Source organism: Bos taurus, chromosome 11 (assembly GCF_002263795.3).
Source record: "Bos taurus isolate L1 Dominette 01449 registration number 42190680 breed Hereford chromosome 11, ARS-UCD2.0, whole genome shotgun sequence".
Classification (NCBI taxonomy): domain Eukaryota; kingdom Metazoa; phylum Chordata; class Mammalia; order Artiodactyla; family Bovidae; genus Bos; species Bos taurus.
Genome location: NC_037338.1, coordinates 60,056,378 through 60,071,180, shown reverse-complemented (window position 1 = coordinate 60,071,180; position 14,803 = coordinate 60,056,378). Strand labels below are relative to the sequence as shown.

The 14,803-nt window shown below is 37.9% G+C and overlaps 1 protein-coding gene across 6 annotated transcripts in view; it reads left to right on the top strand.

Moving 5' to 3' along the window:
* The window catches only part of USP34 (ubiquitin specific peptidase 34), a 241,283-nt gene that overhangs the window by 29,913 nt on the left and 196,567 nt on the right, over positions 1-14,803 (top strand). For all 6 annotated transcript variants that reach the window (XR_009496463.1, XM_059891776.1, XM_059891779.1 and 3 more), the window contains exon 2: positions 14,684-14,771. Coding sequence is in view for 5 of the 6 variants with exons in the window: in XM_059891776.1 (XP_059747759.1) it covers positions 14,684-14,771 (88 nt within the window). In the remaining variant the exon portion in view is untranslated. The remainder of the gene's footprint in view (positions 1-14,683; positions 14,772-14,803) is intronic.

Here is a 14,803-nt window from a genome sequence, read left to right as displayed (position 1 = left end):
ATAAAATAATGGTTTGTAGGCTGATAGTTTCTTTTGCTGTACAGAAGCTTCTTAGTTTGATTTAGTCCTAGTTGTTTATTTTGTTGTCGCTGCTTATGCTTTTGGTTGTGATAGCCAAAAAAATTGTTGCCAAGACCACTGTCAAATAACTTTTCCTTTATGATTTTGGTTTCAGATCTGATGCTTGAGTCTTTAATCCATTTTGAGTTAATTTTTGTGTATGATGCAAGATAAGGGTCCAGTTTCATTCTGTTACATGTAGCTATTCAGTTTTCCCAGCACCCTGTATTGAAGAGACTGTTCTTTCCCCATTGAATATTCTTGGCTTCCTTGCCAAGTATTAGTTAACCATTTATGCATAGGTTTATTTCTGGCCTCTTCATTCTGTTCCATTCATCTCTGTGTCTGTTTTTATGCCAGTGATGTACTGTTTTGATTATCATAATTTTGTAATATAATTTGAAACAAGGAGTGGTGATACCTCTAGCTTTGTTCTTTCTCAGAATTGCTCTGGCTATTTGGAGATTTCTGTGGTTTCATGTGAATTTTAGGAATGTTTTTTCTACTTTTTTGAAAATGCTTTTGAAAGTTTGAGGGATTACATTGAATTTTTAAATGGTTTTAGGTATTGTGGACTTTTTAACAATGTTAATTCTTCTAGTCTTTGAACACAAGACATCTTTCCATTTATTTGTGTCTTCTTTAGTTTCCTTCCTCCTTGTCTTACAGTTTTCAGATTTTCCACCTTTTTTTAAAATATGAATATTTTTACTTCTGAATATTTTATATAATGCTACTGTAAATGAGATTGTTTTCTTTTTCAGATAATTCATTGTTAGTATATTGGAAAATAACATTTCTCTATGTTGATGTTGTATCCTGCTACTTTACTGGATTTGTTCACTCTTAAAAGTTTTTTGTTTGTTTTTGGTGAAGTCTCTAGAATTATTTTACTGTTTTTTATTTTGACTCTGAATCTTCATTGTGTCATGTGGTTTCTCATTGTGGTGTGGGGGCTTCTCTTGTTGCAGTGTATGGGCTTAGTTTCCCCCAGGGTATGGGGGCTCTTAATTCTCTGGCTGGGGATCAAACCCGTGTCCACTGCATTGGAAGGCAAATTCTTAACCAGTGGACCACCAGGAAAGTTCTAGGATTTTTTTATATGTGAGATGTGATCATTATCTGCAAACATGATACTCATACCAGGGATGAATCCCACTTGATGATGATGTGTTGTTGTTCAGTCACCAAGTTGTGTCCAACTCTTCTTGACCCCATTGACTGCAGCATTCCAGGCTTCCCTGTCCCTCACCATCTCCTGGAGTTTGCCCAAGTTCTTGTCCATTGAATTGATGATAATTGTGTATAATCCTTTTAATGTGCTGTTGAATTTGGTTTGCTAGTATTTTGTTGAAGAATTTTTGCATGTGTGCTCATCAGGAGTATTGACCTGTAGTTTTCTTGTATCCTTATTGGGCTTTGGTATCAGGGTAATGCTGACCTTACTGTAAAATGAGTTTGGGAATGTTCCTTTATTTTCAGTTTTTGAAGGATTTGAAAAGGATTGGTGTTGCTTATTGTTTAAATATTTGGTAGACTTTGCCAGTGAAACTATCTGGTCTTTGGCTTTTCATTGTTGGGAGGTTTTGATTGCTAATTCCATTCCCCTGCTAATTATTGATCTCTTCAGATTTTCTGTTTCTTTATGATTCAATCTTTGTTGTATGTTTTAAGATATTTGTCCATTTTTGTAGGTTGTCTAATTTGTTGGCTTATATTGTTTATATTCTTGTTGTTCAGTCACTTAGTGTGTCCGACCCTTTGTGACCCTGTGTTCTCTAGCACACCAGGCTTCCCTATCTCTCATCCCCTGGAGCTTGCTTAAACTCAGGAAAACATCAGGTTTACATCTTTTTTATATCGGGTGTCCATTAACATTATCTTAGCTATATTTATTTTTAGCAGTTTTGCCATTTAACCTTTATGCTAAGAGTTAACTGACTGATACACCACCATATTATAGTAAAAGCCTTCATTTCTGAAGGACAGCTATTCTGGGTTTCTTGGTTGGCAGTTTTTTTCTTTCAGCACTTTGAATATATCATCCCATTCTTACTGGACTTGTAAGGTTTCTTCTGAGAAAGCCACCGATAGCCTTATGGGGGTTCCTTTGTGAGGAAACTCTTTTTTTCTCTTTCAGATAATTTCATTATAATATGTATGGGAAAAGATCTTTTTGACTTGAAAGTTTTGGGGAACTATGAGCTTCATGAACCATGGAGGTCCAAATATGTTTATAGATTTGGACAGTTGTCAGCCATTATTTCTTTGTAAACTACTGCTCCTTTACCCTCTTTTTTCCTTCTCGGACTTCAGTAATGCATAGATTGTTTCTCTCATTTGTATCCCAGTTTCTGTGGGCTTCCTTTACTCTCTCTTCTTTCTTTGTTCTCCTCTGATTGGATAATTTCAATTGAACTGTCTTCCACTTCATAATTTCTTCTTAATCAAGTCTGCCATTGATGCTGGTCACATTTTTATTTCATTCATTGTATTTTTTAGTCCTGGAGTTTTTGCTTGTTTCTGTTTTATTATAATTTCTTTTAACTTCTTATTTGCATTATTTTCTGATTTCATTGAAATTGTCTTTCTGTGTTTTCTTGTAGCTCACCGACCTTCCTTAAAACAACTTCTTTAAATTATTTATTTGACAAAATTTCAGATCTCATTTCCTTAGAGTTGGTTACTGGAAAATTATTGTGTTCCCTTGGTGGTTTAATGTTGATTTTTCATGTTCTGTGGTGCCTTGAGTTGCTGTTTTTGCCTGTAGGGAAGCAGTATTCTTCAGTTTTTTACTGACAGGCTTTTGGAGAGGCATGTCTTTTGTCAGCCCTGTTAAGAATTGTGAAGCTTTTTCAGACCTTTTAAAGTGGATGTGTCTGCTCCTGATTTCTTACTCTCTTTTGGAGCATAATTCTAAGATTGTATATCCTCTCCTGATCATGCAAATCCAGGCTGAGTGCTGATAGCTTCTCATTTGCTTTTCCTGCAGCTATGCTGAATTCTCAAGTTTGAGTACTTCCTCCCAATTCTGCAGAGTCTGGACAGCTTTTTGCTCATGCTCACTAATTGTCTGTGAAGGCTTGCTTTTGCTGCCCTTAGGGGTACAGTCAAGGGACCAGCCACAGGGTGAGAGTGTGTGAGTGAGGTACATGGAGAATCCTGGGTGCTTATGTGGGGTTGGGGCATTTTCAGACAATATCTCTCTTGGCACTGTGCTGTGCTACCTTGGGGGAAGGGTTTCACAGGTAAAGTGAAATTGTTCCTCTTAATCTCTTAAATGTGTCCCAGTCTTGGATTTTTTTTGTGTGTGTGTCAGAACTTCTCTGCTGTACTCCTAGACATCCACAGAGGCACTGTTGTCTGTGGTGATTGTTGAAATCAATGTTCTTTGGAAGATGGTAGAAAGTTCCCATTTTGCTATTTTGATGACGTCACTGTCTACTGATGTACTTATACAACCCAAGCTTAGATTTGTCTTTTGTATAATATTAATATAACTAATTAAAATGGAAATAAACTAAGTTTTCTATGTATCTGACATTTTTCATTTAGTATATCATTGTAAGTTACCCATGTTGCTTATTAGTGTATTGGTAGTCTGTTTCTTTTCATTGTTGAATAGAAAACTATAATTTTTTTCTGCTTTGGACGGGTGGTTTGTTTCTAGTTTGAGACTGCTTCAGTTCAGTTCTGTTCAGTCGCTCAGTCGTGTCCAACTCTTTGTGACCCCATGAACTGCAGCACACCAGGCCTCCCTGTCCATCACCAACTCCCGGAGTCCACCCAAACCCATGTCCATTGAGTCGGTGATGCCATCCAACCATCTCATCCTGTCATCCCCTTCTTCTCCTGCCCTCAGTCTTTCCCAGCATCAGGGTCTTTTCCAATGAGTCAGCTCTTCGCATCAGGTGGCCAAAGTATTGGAGTTTCAGCTTCAGCATCAGTCCTTCCAAAGAACACCCAGGACTGATCTCCTTTAGGATGGACTGGTTGGATCTCCTTGCAGTCCAAGGGACTCTCAAGAGTCTTCTCCAACACCACAGTTCAAAAGCATCAATTCTTCGGCACTCAGCTTTCTTCACAGTCCAACTCTCACATCCATACATGATCACTGGAAAAACCATAGCCTTGACGAGATGGACCTTTGTTGGCAAAGTAATGTCTCTGCTTTTGAATATGCTATCTAGATTGGTCATAACTTTCCTTCCAAGGAGTAAGCATCTTTTAATTTCATGGCTGCAGTCACCATCTGCAGTGATTTCGGAGCCCCAAAATAAAGTCAGCCACTGTTTCCCCATCTATCTGCCATGAAGTGATGGGACATAGTTTTTATTTATTTTGCTTCTTTGTGTTTTTGTTGTTGTTGCTGCTTCATTGGCTACCTGCCTGGACTCATTCTGTAGATTCTGGTTGCCCTGTGGTTTGTAGTCACTGATGTGTGTGTTGTGTGTGTACATACAGACAGACCAAGTCAGCTTTCTGTGAGTCCTTCCTCACTCAGGATAGCTTAGTGGTTTTGCTTATTTGTTTCTTGAAACTATTTTAGTTTCCTGGTACCCTTGTTAACCTTTTTTTGGTTTGTTTGTTCTTGTTATTTATCTGTTGAAGAAACTACTGATGACATGGATCATTCCACCCATAAAGGTTTTTCATTTTGGATCTTGCTATTGTATCCTTGTGGAATTATTGAACATTTTTCATGTTCCTCTATTTTTATAATTTGATTATTGGATTTAGAGGCTGGATCAGATTTAGATTAGATTTCTTGGCAAGACTTTATAGAATGTGTTGTATTTTATCAGAAGGCAGATAATGTCATGTTGCTTTTTTTTGTAATGCCAGCAGCCATCCCCTAGATCTTTTACTTCATTAGTAGTTGCCAAATAGTGATATTCTTTTTTAAAAATAATTGTATTTATTATTTTTGGCTGTGCTGAGTCTTTCTTGCTGCATAGGTTTTTCTCTAGTTGCAGAGAGTGGGGGCTGCTCTCTAGTTGTGGTGTGTGGGCTTCTCGTTGCAGTGGTTTCTCTTGAGGAGCGCAGGGTCTCGAGTGCAGGGGCTTCAGTGGTTGTGGCATGTGCACTCGGGAGTTGTAGCTCCTGAGTACAGGCTCCATGGTTGGGGTGCACAGGCTCAATAGTTGTGGCTATAGGCTCAATTGCTCCACACATGTGGGATCTTCCAGGATCAGGGATCAAACCTGTGTCCCCTGCAGTGGCAGGTGGATTCTTTACTACTGAGCCACTAGGGAAGCCCCCAAATAGTGATATTCTAATCCTGTCTTTTTTTTTCTTCTAATTAGCTGATCTATTTGTATAAGGAGAAACTTTCTTTTAGTACCTATTACTTTGAATTACTATTTGTACAGGAAGGAGGATACATTTCTCAGTTTTCTCCTTTTATTTACCAGTTTCAAACAGTGAATTCTGTAAAATGTTTAACATCTGATTGAAATTGGTCCTTTTTTTTTTTTCAGGATTATTATAAAATTATGTCATTAAAAGTAATGTTTTTACTTTTATTCACCTAACTTTTGGGGTATTATTTTATATCAGTTTATAAAGAGAACCCTCTTTTTTCCTGATGGATAGTTTTCCACGGTCAGGATGAATTTAACTTGTGTTGGTAGACTTTTAGGTTATTTCCAGTCTTTTGGTGTTCAGAACAGTGTTGAGTATCATTGGGTACTATTTTAGATGAGAAAAAGTGTGTTAGAAAAAGAGGATTAAAATAGTACTCAGGGGATCAGTGTATTTTTCATTTTGATAAATACTGTCTAATTTTTACTGATGTATGAAAGCATAAGTATATATGTAGGAGGAGAAGGGGATGACAGGGGATGAAATGGTGGGATGGCATCACCAGCTCAGTGAACATGAGTTTGAGTAAGCTCAGGGAGATGGTGAAGGACAGGGAAGCTTGGCATGCTGCAGCCTGTGGGGTCGCAAAGAGTTGGACATGACTGAGCAACTGAACAACAAATGTTTTCTTTTGAGTTTATCAATACTAAGTGTTATTTAAACTTTTTGCAATCTATTTGTAGGAAAACATAGTACTTCAGTGGTATGTTTGAATCTGATATGTATCATTTTTTCTTTTTTAATCCTATTTACTCAGTTTTTCTAATATTTCTTAATGTTTATTTGAGCTCAGAGAGGTTACTGTTTTGTAAAGACTTTTCCTGGTTTGTGGTTCCTTTGAGGTTTTGCTCTGTGTTGTTTTTATCTATAATTAAACTTTTCATGTGCTCAGATGTATCAATTCAGAACAGTTTAAAAATGCCACTGCCATCTTCTATGTTATCTAGTATTTCAGTTGACTTTAAAGACTCCCAAACTACAGATAGTACCTGACTTGCAACTTTGTGATGGTGAGAAAGTGATATACATTCAGTGGAAACTGTACTTTGAATTTTGGTCTTTTCCTGGGCTAGCAATATGGGTATGATACTCTCGTATGAGGATGGACAGCAACAGTAAGCCCCATAGCTTGCAGTCAACCTTGCTCCCAGTCAACTTTGCAGTCTTGAGGGTAAACGCTGATATACTTACCATTCTTTACCCATAGAGCCACTCTGATTTTACCTTTAAATACATTATTAAATAAATTGCATGAGAAGTTCAGCAGTTTACTGTAAAACAGGCTTTGTGTTAGATGATTTTGCCCAGCTGTAGGCTAATGTAAGTGTTCTGAGCATATTTAAGGTAGGTGAGGCTAAGCTATGATGCTTGGTAGATTAGATGTAATGAGTTAATTTTCACAATTTATGGTATTTTCAACTTACAATGGGTTTATAGTTATATAATCACATAGTAAATAGAGAAAAGTCTGTAATAAGTATTTGTTAATTTTTCATGAGTTTGCTCATTTAGGTTTACCCATGTGCTTATTTCCTTCTTTGGGATTTTTTTTTTTTTTTTTTTTTTTGCTTTTTGCTCTTAGATTCTTTTCCTTTTTCCCCTCCCCGCCCCCCCACCCCCCTTTGAAAGTACCTCTTAATCTTTTTTAAAATTTGATTTTCTATTCATGATCTGTCAATGTTAAACATATAATACATTTGTCCAGGTTTTGTTTCACCCTTCTTCTTGAGGTCTACCCTTGGTATCAAATTCTAGATTGAGGCTTACTTGGGTGTAAAATTGTAGATTAACCATTATTTTAACATTGTTTTAATGTTTTAAAGAACAGCTTTTTCTTTTGGTCAGAAGTCTGCCTCTCAGTCTTTGGTCGTGTTACTCTATGTAGTCTTTTTCTCTGAAGATTTTGCTAAAATTTTCTTTGGAAAATTTCTAATATGTGCAAAAGAATAATACACTTATGGTATTAAAAGGTAAATTTTGTCAGTAGTTCATTCAAGTTCATAACTATGTAGTACCTTTCTTTAATTGGCTTGTATTCCCTTAATTGGCCCCTTGAATGGTCTTTTAAATGTGTTTGTAACTCTATGTCAAATAGTTAATTAACACTTTACCTTCCAGGCAACCGGTTTTAAAGAATTTAAGACTTATGATTGTTGATAGAATTTTCTAATAGCATCTTGTTACATTATTTACTGAATCAAGCCTTAGATAATGTATTAGCTGCCTCAACAGCTTTATCTTCATATTCCTTTATTGAACTGTTATCTAGTACATAATGTTTCTCTTAATTGTCTCTTCCTTTGCACATGATGATCCTTCTGACTAGGATTCCATCCCCTGTGAGCTTTTTTGTCATCACTCCTTCTTAATCTTTTCTACTGTCCTTCTTGCTTCCCTTTTTACTAATTCCTATCTTTCAGTTATTTCTTTTAGGGAACTTTCCTTAATCCTTTCCAAGACTTTGTTTCCATTTCCTGCTTGTTAGGTTAAGGAAAAAAAGTTGGAAAGAGTTAATGATGATGAGTTGTACTAAAAAGTTCTCTTGAACTAGGTATTGTTCAAATAGGTTGGTAAATGTTTTAAAAGTGTAGAAAGTATTCTATATTTAGATTGCTTTGCAAATTGAGTGTTTAAACTACTGTAATAGCTGAAATGGAAATGACAGCCAGTGTACTGCTTTTATTCTTTTGAAATAAAAGATGCAGAACTCCAGTCAGTGAACCAAAATCCTAAGAAAAGGTCCTATGTCTAAAGATCGGTGAATATGTATTATTCCAGTTTTAAAATGATGCATTAGTTGTAATTTCTGTATACCCAGGGAACAACTCAGGCTAGGTGTGCTAGCTGGTTCTGGTCTTCTGGGTTGTTTATACTTATTTTAACCATTTTACCCACCTGCGTAGGTCTCTGTGGCTAACCTTGGTGCTGGCTAGGGTTCTGGATAGGGCCCAGCTTCTTGCATGTACCATTCTTTTGGGACTTTGCGGACAGTATGCTGTCTCCTACATACAAATGAGTTTCATTCCAAGAGTGTGTTTTTAAGTCCAATGAAGTTAGCCTAAGTACCCAACTAATACAGTCAGCTATATCAGTTCAGTTGCTCAGTTGTGTCCGACTCTTTGCGACCCCATGAATTGCAGCACGCCAGGCCTCCCTGTCCATCACGAACTCCTGGAGTTCACTCAAACTCATGTCCATCGAGTCAGTGATGCCATCCAGCCATCTCATCCTCTGTCGTCCCCTTCTCTTCCTGCCCCCAACCCCTCCCAGCATCACAGTCTTTTCCAATGAGTCAACTCTTCGCATGAGGTGGCTAAAGTACTGGAGTTTCAGCTTTAGCTTTGTTCCTTCCAAAGAACACCCAGGACTGATCTCCTTTAGAATGGACTGGTTGGATCTCCTTGCAGTCCATGGGACTCTCAAGAGTCTTCTCCAACACCTGTATAGTACTGTACTATAATAGATTTGACACTTTTCACAGAAATAATACATACAAGACAAAAACTAAAACATTTTTAATCTTTTAAATTTTAATTTCAAGTACAATACCTTGAAGAGTACAGTAGTATAGTACAACAGCTGGTATACAGGGGCTGGCATCGAGTGAATAGAAAGAGTTACTGACTGTAGGAGGGAGAGGAGATGAGAGATGGTAGAGTCCTACTGTATTCTGTACAGTACTGTGTGTACAGTAAAGTACACAAGCACAACTACTTGTAGAGGATGCTTGCATGTCATTATATGTGAGGCACGTGAATTAACTTAAGTGATTGGGCATGCAAACACATGTTCACATCTTTGGATGTTCGCAACTTCAAGGTTCACATGTAGGGGACTTTTGTACCCTTCTTACTGGCTTGTAAGAAGTATATGAGGTTGTGTTCAGCACTTTTGGCCTGGTAGTGGTCATGAAGTTTTTCATATGATAATTGTGAGATTGTGTATGGCAATACTTACCCTTTGCTTGGGGTAGGATCTTGGTCATATCTACTAATGGTTTCTTACTAGATGTGTGGGTTTATGCCGCCTATCCTCATAACTAAAAAGCCTCATGATGAAAGTGAAAGTGGAGAGTGAAAAAGTTGGCTTAAAGCTTAACATTCAGAAAATGAAGATCATGGCATCCGGTTCCATCACTTCATGGGAAATAGATGGGGAAACAGTGGAAACAGTGTCAGACTTCATTTATCTGGGCTCCAAAATCACTGCAGATGGTGACTGCAGCCATCAAATTAAAAGACGCTTACTCCTTGGAAGGAAAGTTATGACCAACCTAGATAGCATATTCAAAAGCAGAGACATTACTTTGCCAACAAAGGTTCGTCTAGTCAAGGCTTTGGTTTTTCCTGTGGTCATGTATGGATGTGAGAGTTGGACCGTGAAGAAGGCTGAGCGCTGAAGAATTGATGCTTTTGAACTGTGGTGTTGGAGAAGACTCTTGAGAGTCCCTTGGACTGCAAGGAGATCCAGCCAGTCCATTCTGAAGGAGATCAGCCCTGGGATTTCTTTGGAAGGACTGATGCTAAAGCTGAAACTCCAGTACTTTGGCCACCTCATGGGAAGAGTTGACTCATTGGAAAAGACTCTGATGCTGGGAGGGATTGGGGGCAGGAGAAGAAGGGGATGACAGAGGATGAGATGGCTGGATGGCATCACTGACTCGATGGACGTGAGTCTGAGTGAACTCCGGGAGTTGGTGATGGACAGGGAGGCCTGGCATGCTGTGATTCATGGGGTCGCAAAGAGTCGGACACGACTGAGCAACTGATCTGATCTGATGTGATCTGATCCTCATGTTTCCTTTTGGGATTCTGCTTGCCATCATGTTATCATAATGTCCATTTGTGGTCTTTGAAGTTTTCATGAGTATTTTCTTTTTAAATTTTAAGTAATGAGAACCCCTCACCTTATTTCCATCCTGCTACCTCACGCATTATGTCAGTTGGGTACATTTCTATCAGTTACTGAACTTTCCTCCTTTTGAGGGATATCTGATTACCCAGCCTTAATGTTTCCAATTCCACTTTGATCTTTTCTCTTGGGCTATTATTTTTGGTGTTCTTTAGATCTGTGTGACAGTCCACCATTCTCTCTTATCTGTCTGGGTGGTTGGCCCTTTAGAGTTGAAATACAGTTTCTTCTATAGGAAATGGTGGAAGGATTTCTTAAAGTTTCCCTTTTTCTTTCCTTTATTTATTATATTGTGGACTTTAATGGATCTTTGATCTGTAAAGATCAGTGGCTTCTTTTAAACTGAAGTTTGGGCTTCTCTGTTTTCTTTTTTTATTGATTTTTTTTTTAATTGTAGAAAACACATAACATAAATTTTCTCATCTTAGCTATTTTTTTAAAAAAATTATTGGAGTGTATTTCATTTATAATGTGTTAGTTCCTGGTGTACAGCAGAGTGACTTGTTTTTATATATATATTTTTTCATGATAGGTTATTCCAAGATATTGAATACAGTTCCCTGTGCTGTACAGTAGGAACTTGTTTATTTCATCTTAACCATTTCTAAGTGTATGATTTAGTGTTAAGAATATTCACATTGTTAGGCAACAGATCTTCAGAACTCTTTCATCTTGAAAACTGAAACTCTGTACCCATTAAACAATTCCTTACTTCCATCTCCCACTGACAACCACCATTCTACTTTGTTTTTGGTGGATTTGTTTACTCAAGATCTTTTATAAGTATAATCATACAGTATTTTGTCTTTCTGTGCCTGGCTTATTTACTTAGCATGATGTCTTCAAGGCTCATTCATGTTGTAGCATGTGATGGGATTTTCATCCTTTTTAAGGCTAAATAGCATTCCTCTGTATGTATGCAGCACTTTTTGCTTATTCATCTGTTTGTATATATTTGGGTTACTTCTATCTCTTGCCTATTGTGAATAATGCTGCTATGAACATAGGTGTACAAATATCTCTTTGAGGTTCAGTTTTCAATTCTTTTTCATATATATACCCAGAAGTGGAATTGCTGAATCACATGGTAATTCTTTTTGAAATCTTTTGAGGAAGTACTGTATTCTTTTCCATAGTGGTTGCACCATTTAGTATTCCCACCAGCATTGCTCAAGGGTTTCAGTTTCTCCACATCCTCATCTATATCTGTTATTTTATGATATTTTAATAGTAGCTATCTTTAAAAAAAAATAATGGTTGTGCTGGGTCTTTGTTGCTCTTGGCTTTTCTCTAGTGGTGAGCAGATGCTACTCTCTAGTGGCCGTGCATGGGCTTCTCATTGCAGTGGCTTCTCTTGTTGAAGAGCATGAACTCTAGGGTTCGTGGGCTTCAGTAGTTGCAGCACTTGGGCTCAGTAGTTGTGGCTCCCAGGCGCTAGAGCACAGGCTCAGTAGTTGTGGTGCACAGGCTTAGTTGCTGTGTGGCATATGGGATCTTCCTGGACCAGGGATTAAACCTGTGTCTCCTGCATTGTCAGGCAGTTCTTTACCACTAAGCCACCAGGGAAGTGGGGAAGGCAATGGCAACCCACTCCAGTACTCTTGTCTGGAAGATCCCATGGATGGAGGAGCCTGGTGGGCTGCCATCTATGCACAGAGTCGGACATGACTGAAGTGACTTAGCAGCAGCAGCACCAGGGAAGCCCAGTAGTAGCCATCTTAATGGGTGTGAAGGGATAGCTCATTGTGGTTTTTTACTTGTGTACTTTGTTTTGAAATCATGAGATTTGAGCTTCCATCTTTGTTCTTGTTTTACAAAATTGTTTTGGTTATTTGGGATCCTTTGAAATTCTCTATAAATTTAAGGGTAGAGTTTTCTATTTCTGCAAAAACATTGTTGGGATTTTGGTTGGGATTGTATTGACTGTATAGATCACTTTGGGCAGTATTGACACTTAATGATGTTAAAAGTTCCATGGATATGAGACTTCTATTTATTTCTATCTAATTTTTGGAACATGATGGACTGCAGCATGCCAAGCTTCCCTGTCCATTACCAAGTCCCAAAGTTTACTCAAACTCTTGTCCATCGATCGGTGATGCCATCCAACCATTTGATCATCCTCTGTTGTCCTGTTCTCCTGCCTTCAGTCTTTCCCAGCATCACAGTGTTTTCAAATGAGTCCGTTCTTTGCATCAGGTGGCCAAAGTATTGGAGTTTCAGGTTCAACATCAGTCCTTCCAATGAGTATTCAAGACTGATTTCCTTTGGGATGAACTTGTTGGATCTCCTTGCTGTCCAGGGGACTCTCAAGAGTCTTCTCCAACACCACAGTTCAAAAGCATCAATTCCCCTGCACTCAGCTTTCTTTATAGTCCAACTCTCAGATCCTTACGTGACTACTGGAAAAACCATAGCTTTGACTAGATGGACCTTTGTTGGCAAAGTAACGTCTCTGCTTTTTAATATGCTGCCTAGGTTGGTCATAACTTTTCTTCCAAGGAGCAGGCGTCTTAATTTCATGGGTGCGATCACCATCTGCAGTGATTTTGGAGCCCCCCAAAATAAAGTCAGCCACTGTTTCCATTGTTTTCCCATCTGTTTGCTTTGAAGTAATGGGACCGGATGCCATGATCTTAGTTTTCTGAATATTGAGCTTTAAGCCAACTTTTTTACTCTCCTCTTTTCACTTTCATCAAGAGGTTCTTTAGTTCTTCACTTTCTGCCATAATGGTGGTGTCATCTGCATATCTGAGATTATTGATATTTCACCCGGCAGTCTTGATTCCAGCTTGTGCTTCATCCAGCCCAGCATTTCTCATGATGTACTCTGCATAGAAGTTAAACAAGCAGGGTGACAATATACAGCCTTGACGCACTCCTTTCCTGATTTGGAACCAGTCTGTTCCATGTCCATTTCTAACTGTTGCTTCTTGGCCTGCATACAGATTTCTCATGAGGCAGGTCAAGTGGTCTGATATTCCCATCTGTTTCAGAATTTTCCACAGTTTATTGTGATCCACACTGTCAAAGGTATATAGTCTGATCTAGAACAGGGAGAGGTTTTTATTTTTACAAATGAAAGTTAAGCCATACACAGTTGGTAAATAGTGGAAAGATACTAGTGTAATGGAACATCTTACTAGTTCATATGAGATTTTCCGCCATCACATTGTTTTATAGTAATTCATGAAAGGTTTCTTGTGATTAAAGACAAGACTCTAGTAGTATATGAAAAAAGAATAACAAAGCTGACATTCCTCAAAAATGCCTTCTTGTGCATGTGATTGCTTTATTGCCTTCAAGAACCCCTGTATTTTCTACTTTGTAGAGCTATGTGGAGATGCAAAGTCATAAAAAAAGGATAGATTCATGAGAATGATTATATTCAATCTTTAATTTTTGGAAATGATCTTTGTTAGAATTGAATGCCCTCAAGCACCTTCGTATCAAAAGATGAAGCATGAACCTCATGGTTTAAAGCTGAAGAATGTTGACTGACAATAGTTAGCACAAATGCCAATGGATTTAACTGTGCTTGTATTTTTTAAAAAAGCTTAAATCAGACTAGTTACTGGTTTTATCAGTGCTCTGGTTATAGTTTCATAGGTTTTGAATAGTCTGCTTGTAACATTTTATTGTTAGTCTCATTTTCTTTATTGTAAGATTTTATATTATATAAGGATTCATAGCAATGTTTACGTTACAGAGTAGGGAATGCTTGTACAGAGAAATTAAATGTTTTCAGTATGATACTCTTCGCTTTCAGCTATCTAAGTGTTCTAAACACAGCTCTCTCTGGTTCAGCACCTCCAGAGAAACTTTTGGAGGTCTTGTGTGTGTGTGTGTGTGTGTGTGTGCGCGCGCGCCTCTGTGCACACACACAAAGTGGGTGGGTGGGGTGGGAGGGCAGTAAAGGGTATGGGGGTTTGTCTAACTGCTTCTTAATAAGGCTCTACTATTTTTTAACCTCACTTATATTCCTCCTTTTAGAAGTACTCAATGTTTCTAATTTCTGAGTTTTTCTGAGACTTTGTGGGACAAAGCATCATATTAGTCATTAATTAAACAGATTTATTTTCTTTAGTGAAAGCAAAAACAAATTATGTGAAATATTTGTAAATCTATTTTTTTTTTTTTTTAAGTATTGGCTTTTTTTTTTTTTTTTTGGCCACTGTGTGTAGCATGCAGGATCTTAGTTCCCCGACCAGGGATCGAACTTGCGTACCCTACAGTGGGAGCATGGAGTCTGAGCCATTGGACTGCCAGGGAAGTCCCTGTTGACTTTAATACTGGTTTAGCATTGTTTATTCATAATTTAAAAGTTACTTTTTCTACTTTCTTTCAGTATCTGATATAGAAGGTGGTGATGGACTGCAGCTCAGAAAGGAACATACTCTCAAAATATTTGCTTATATCAATTCCTGGACACAGAGGTATGCGTCTTTAAGTACTTTGAAGACTAACT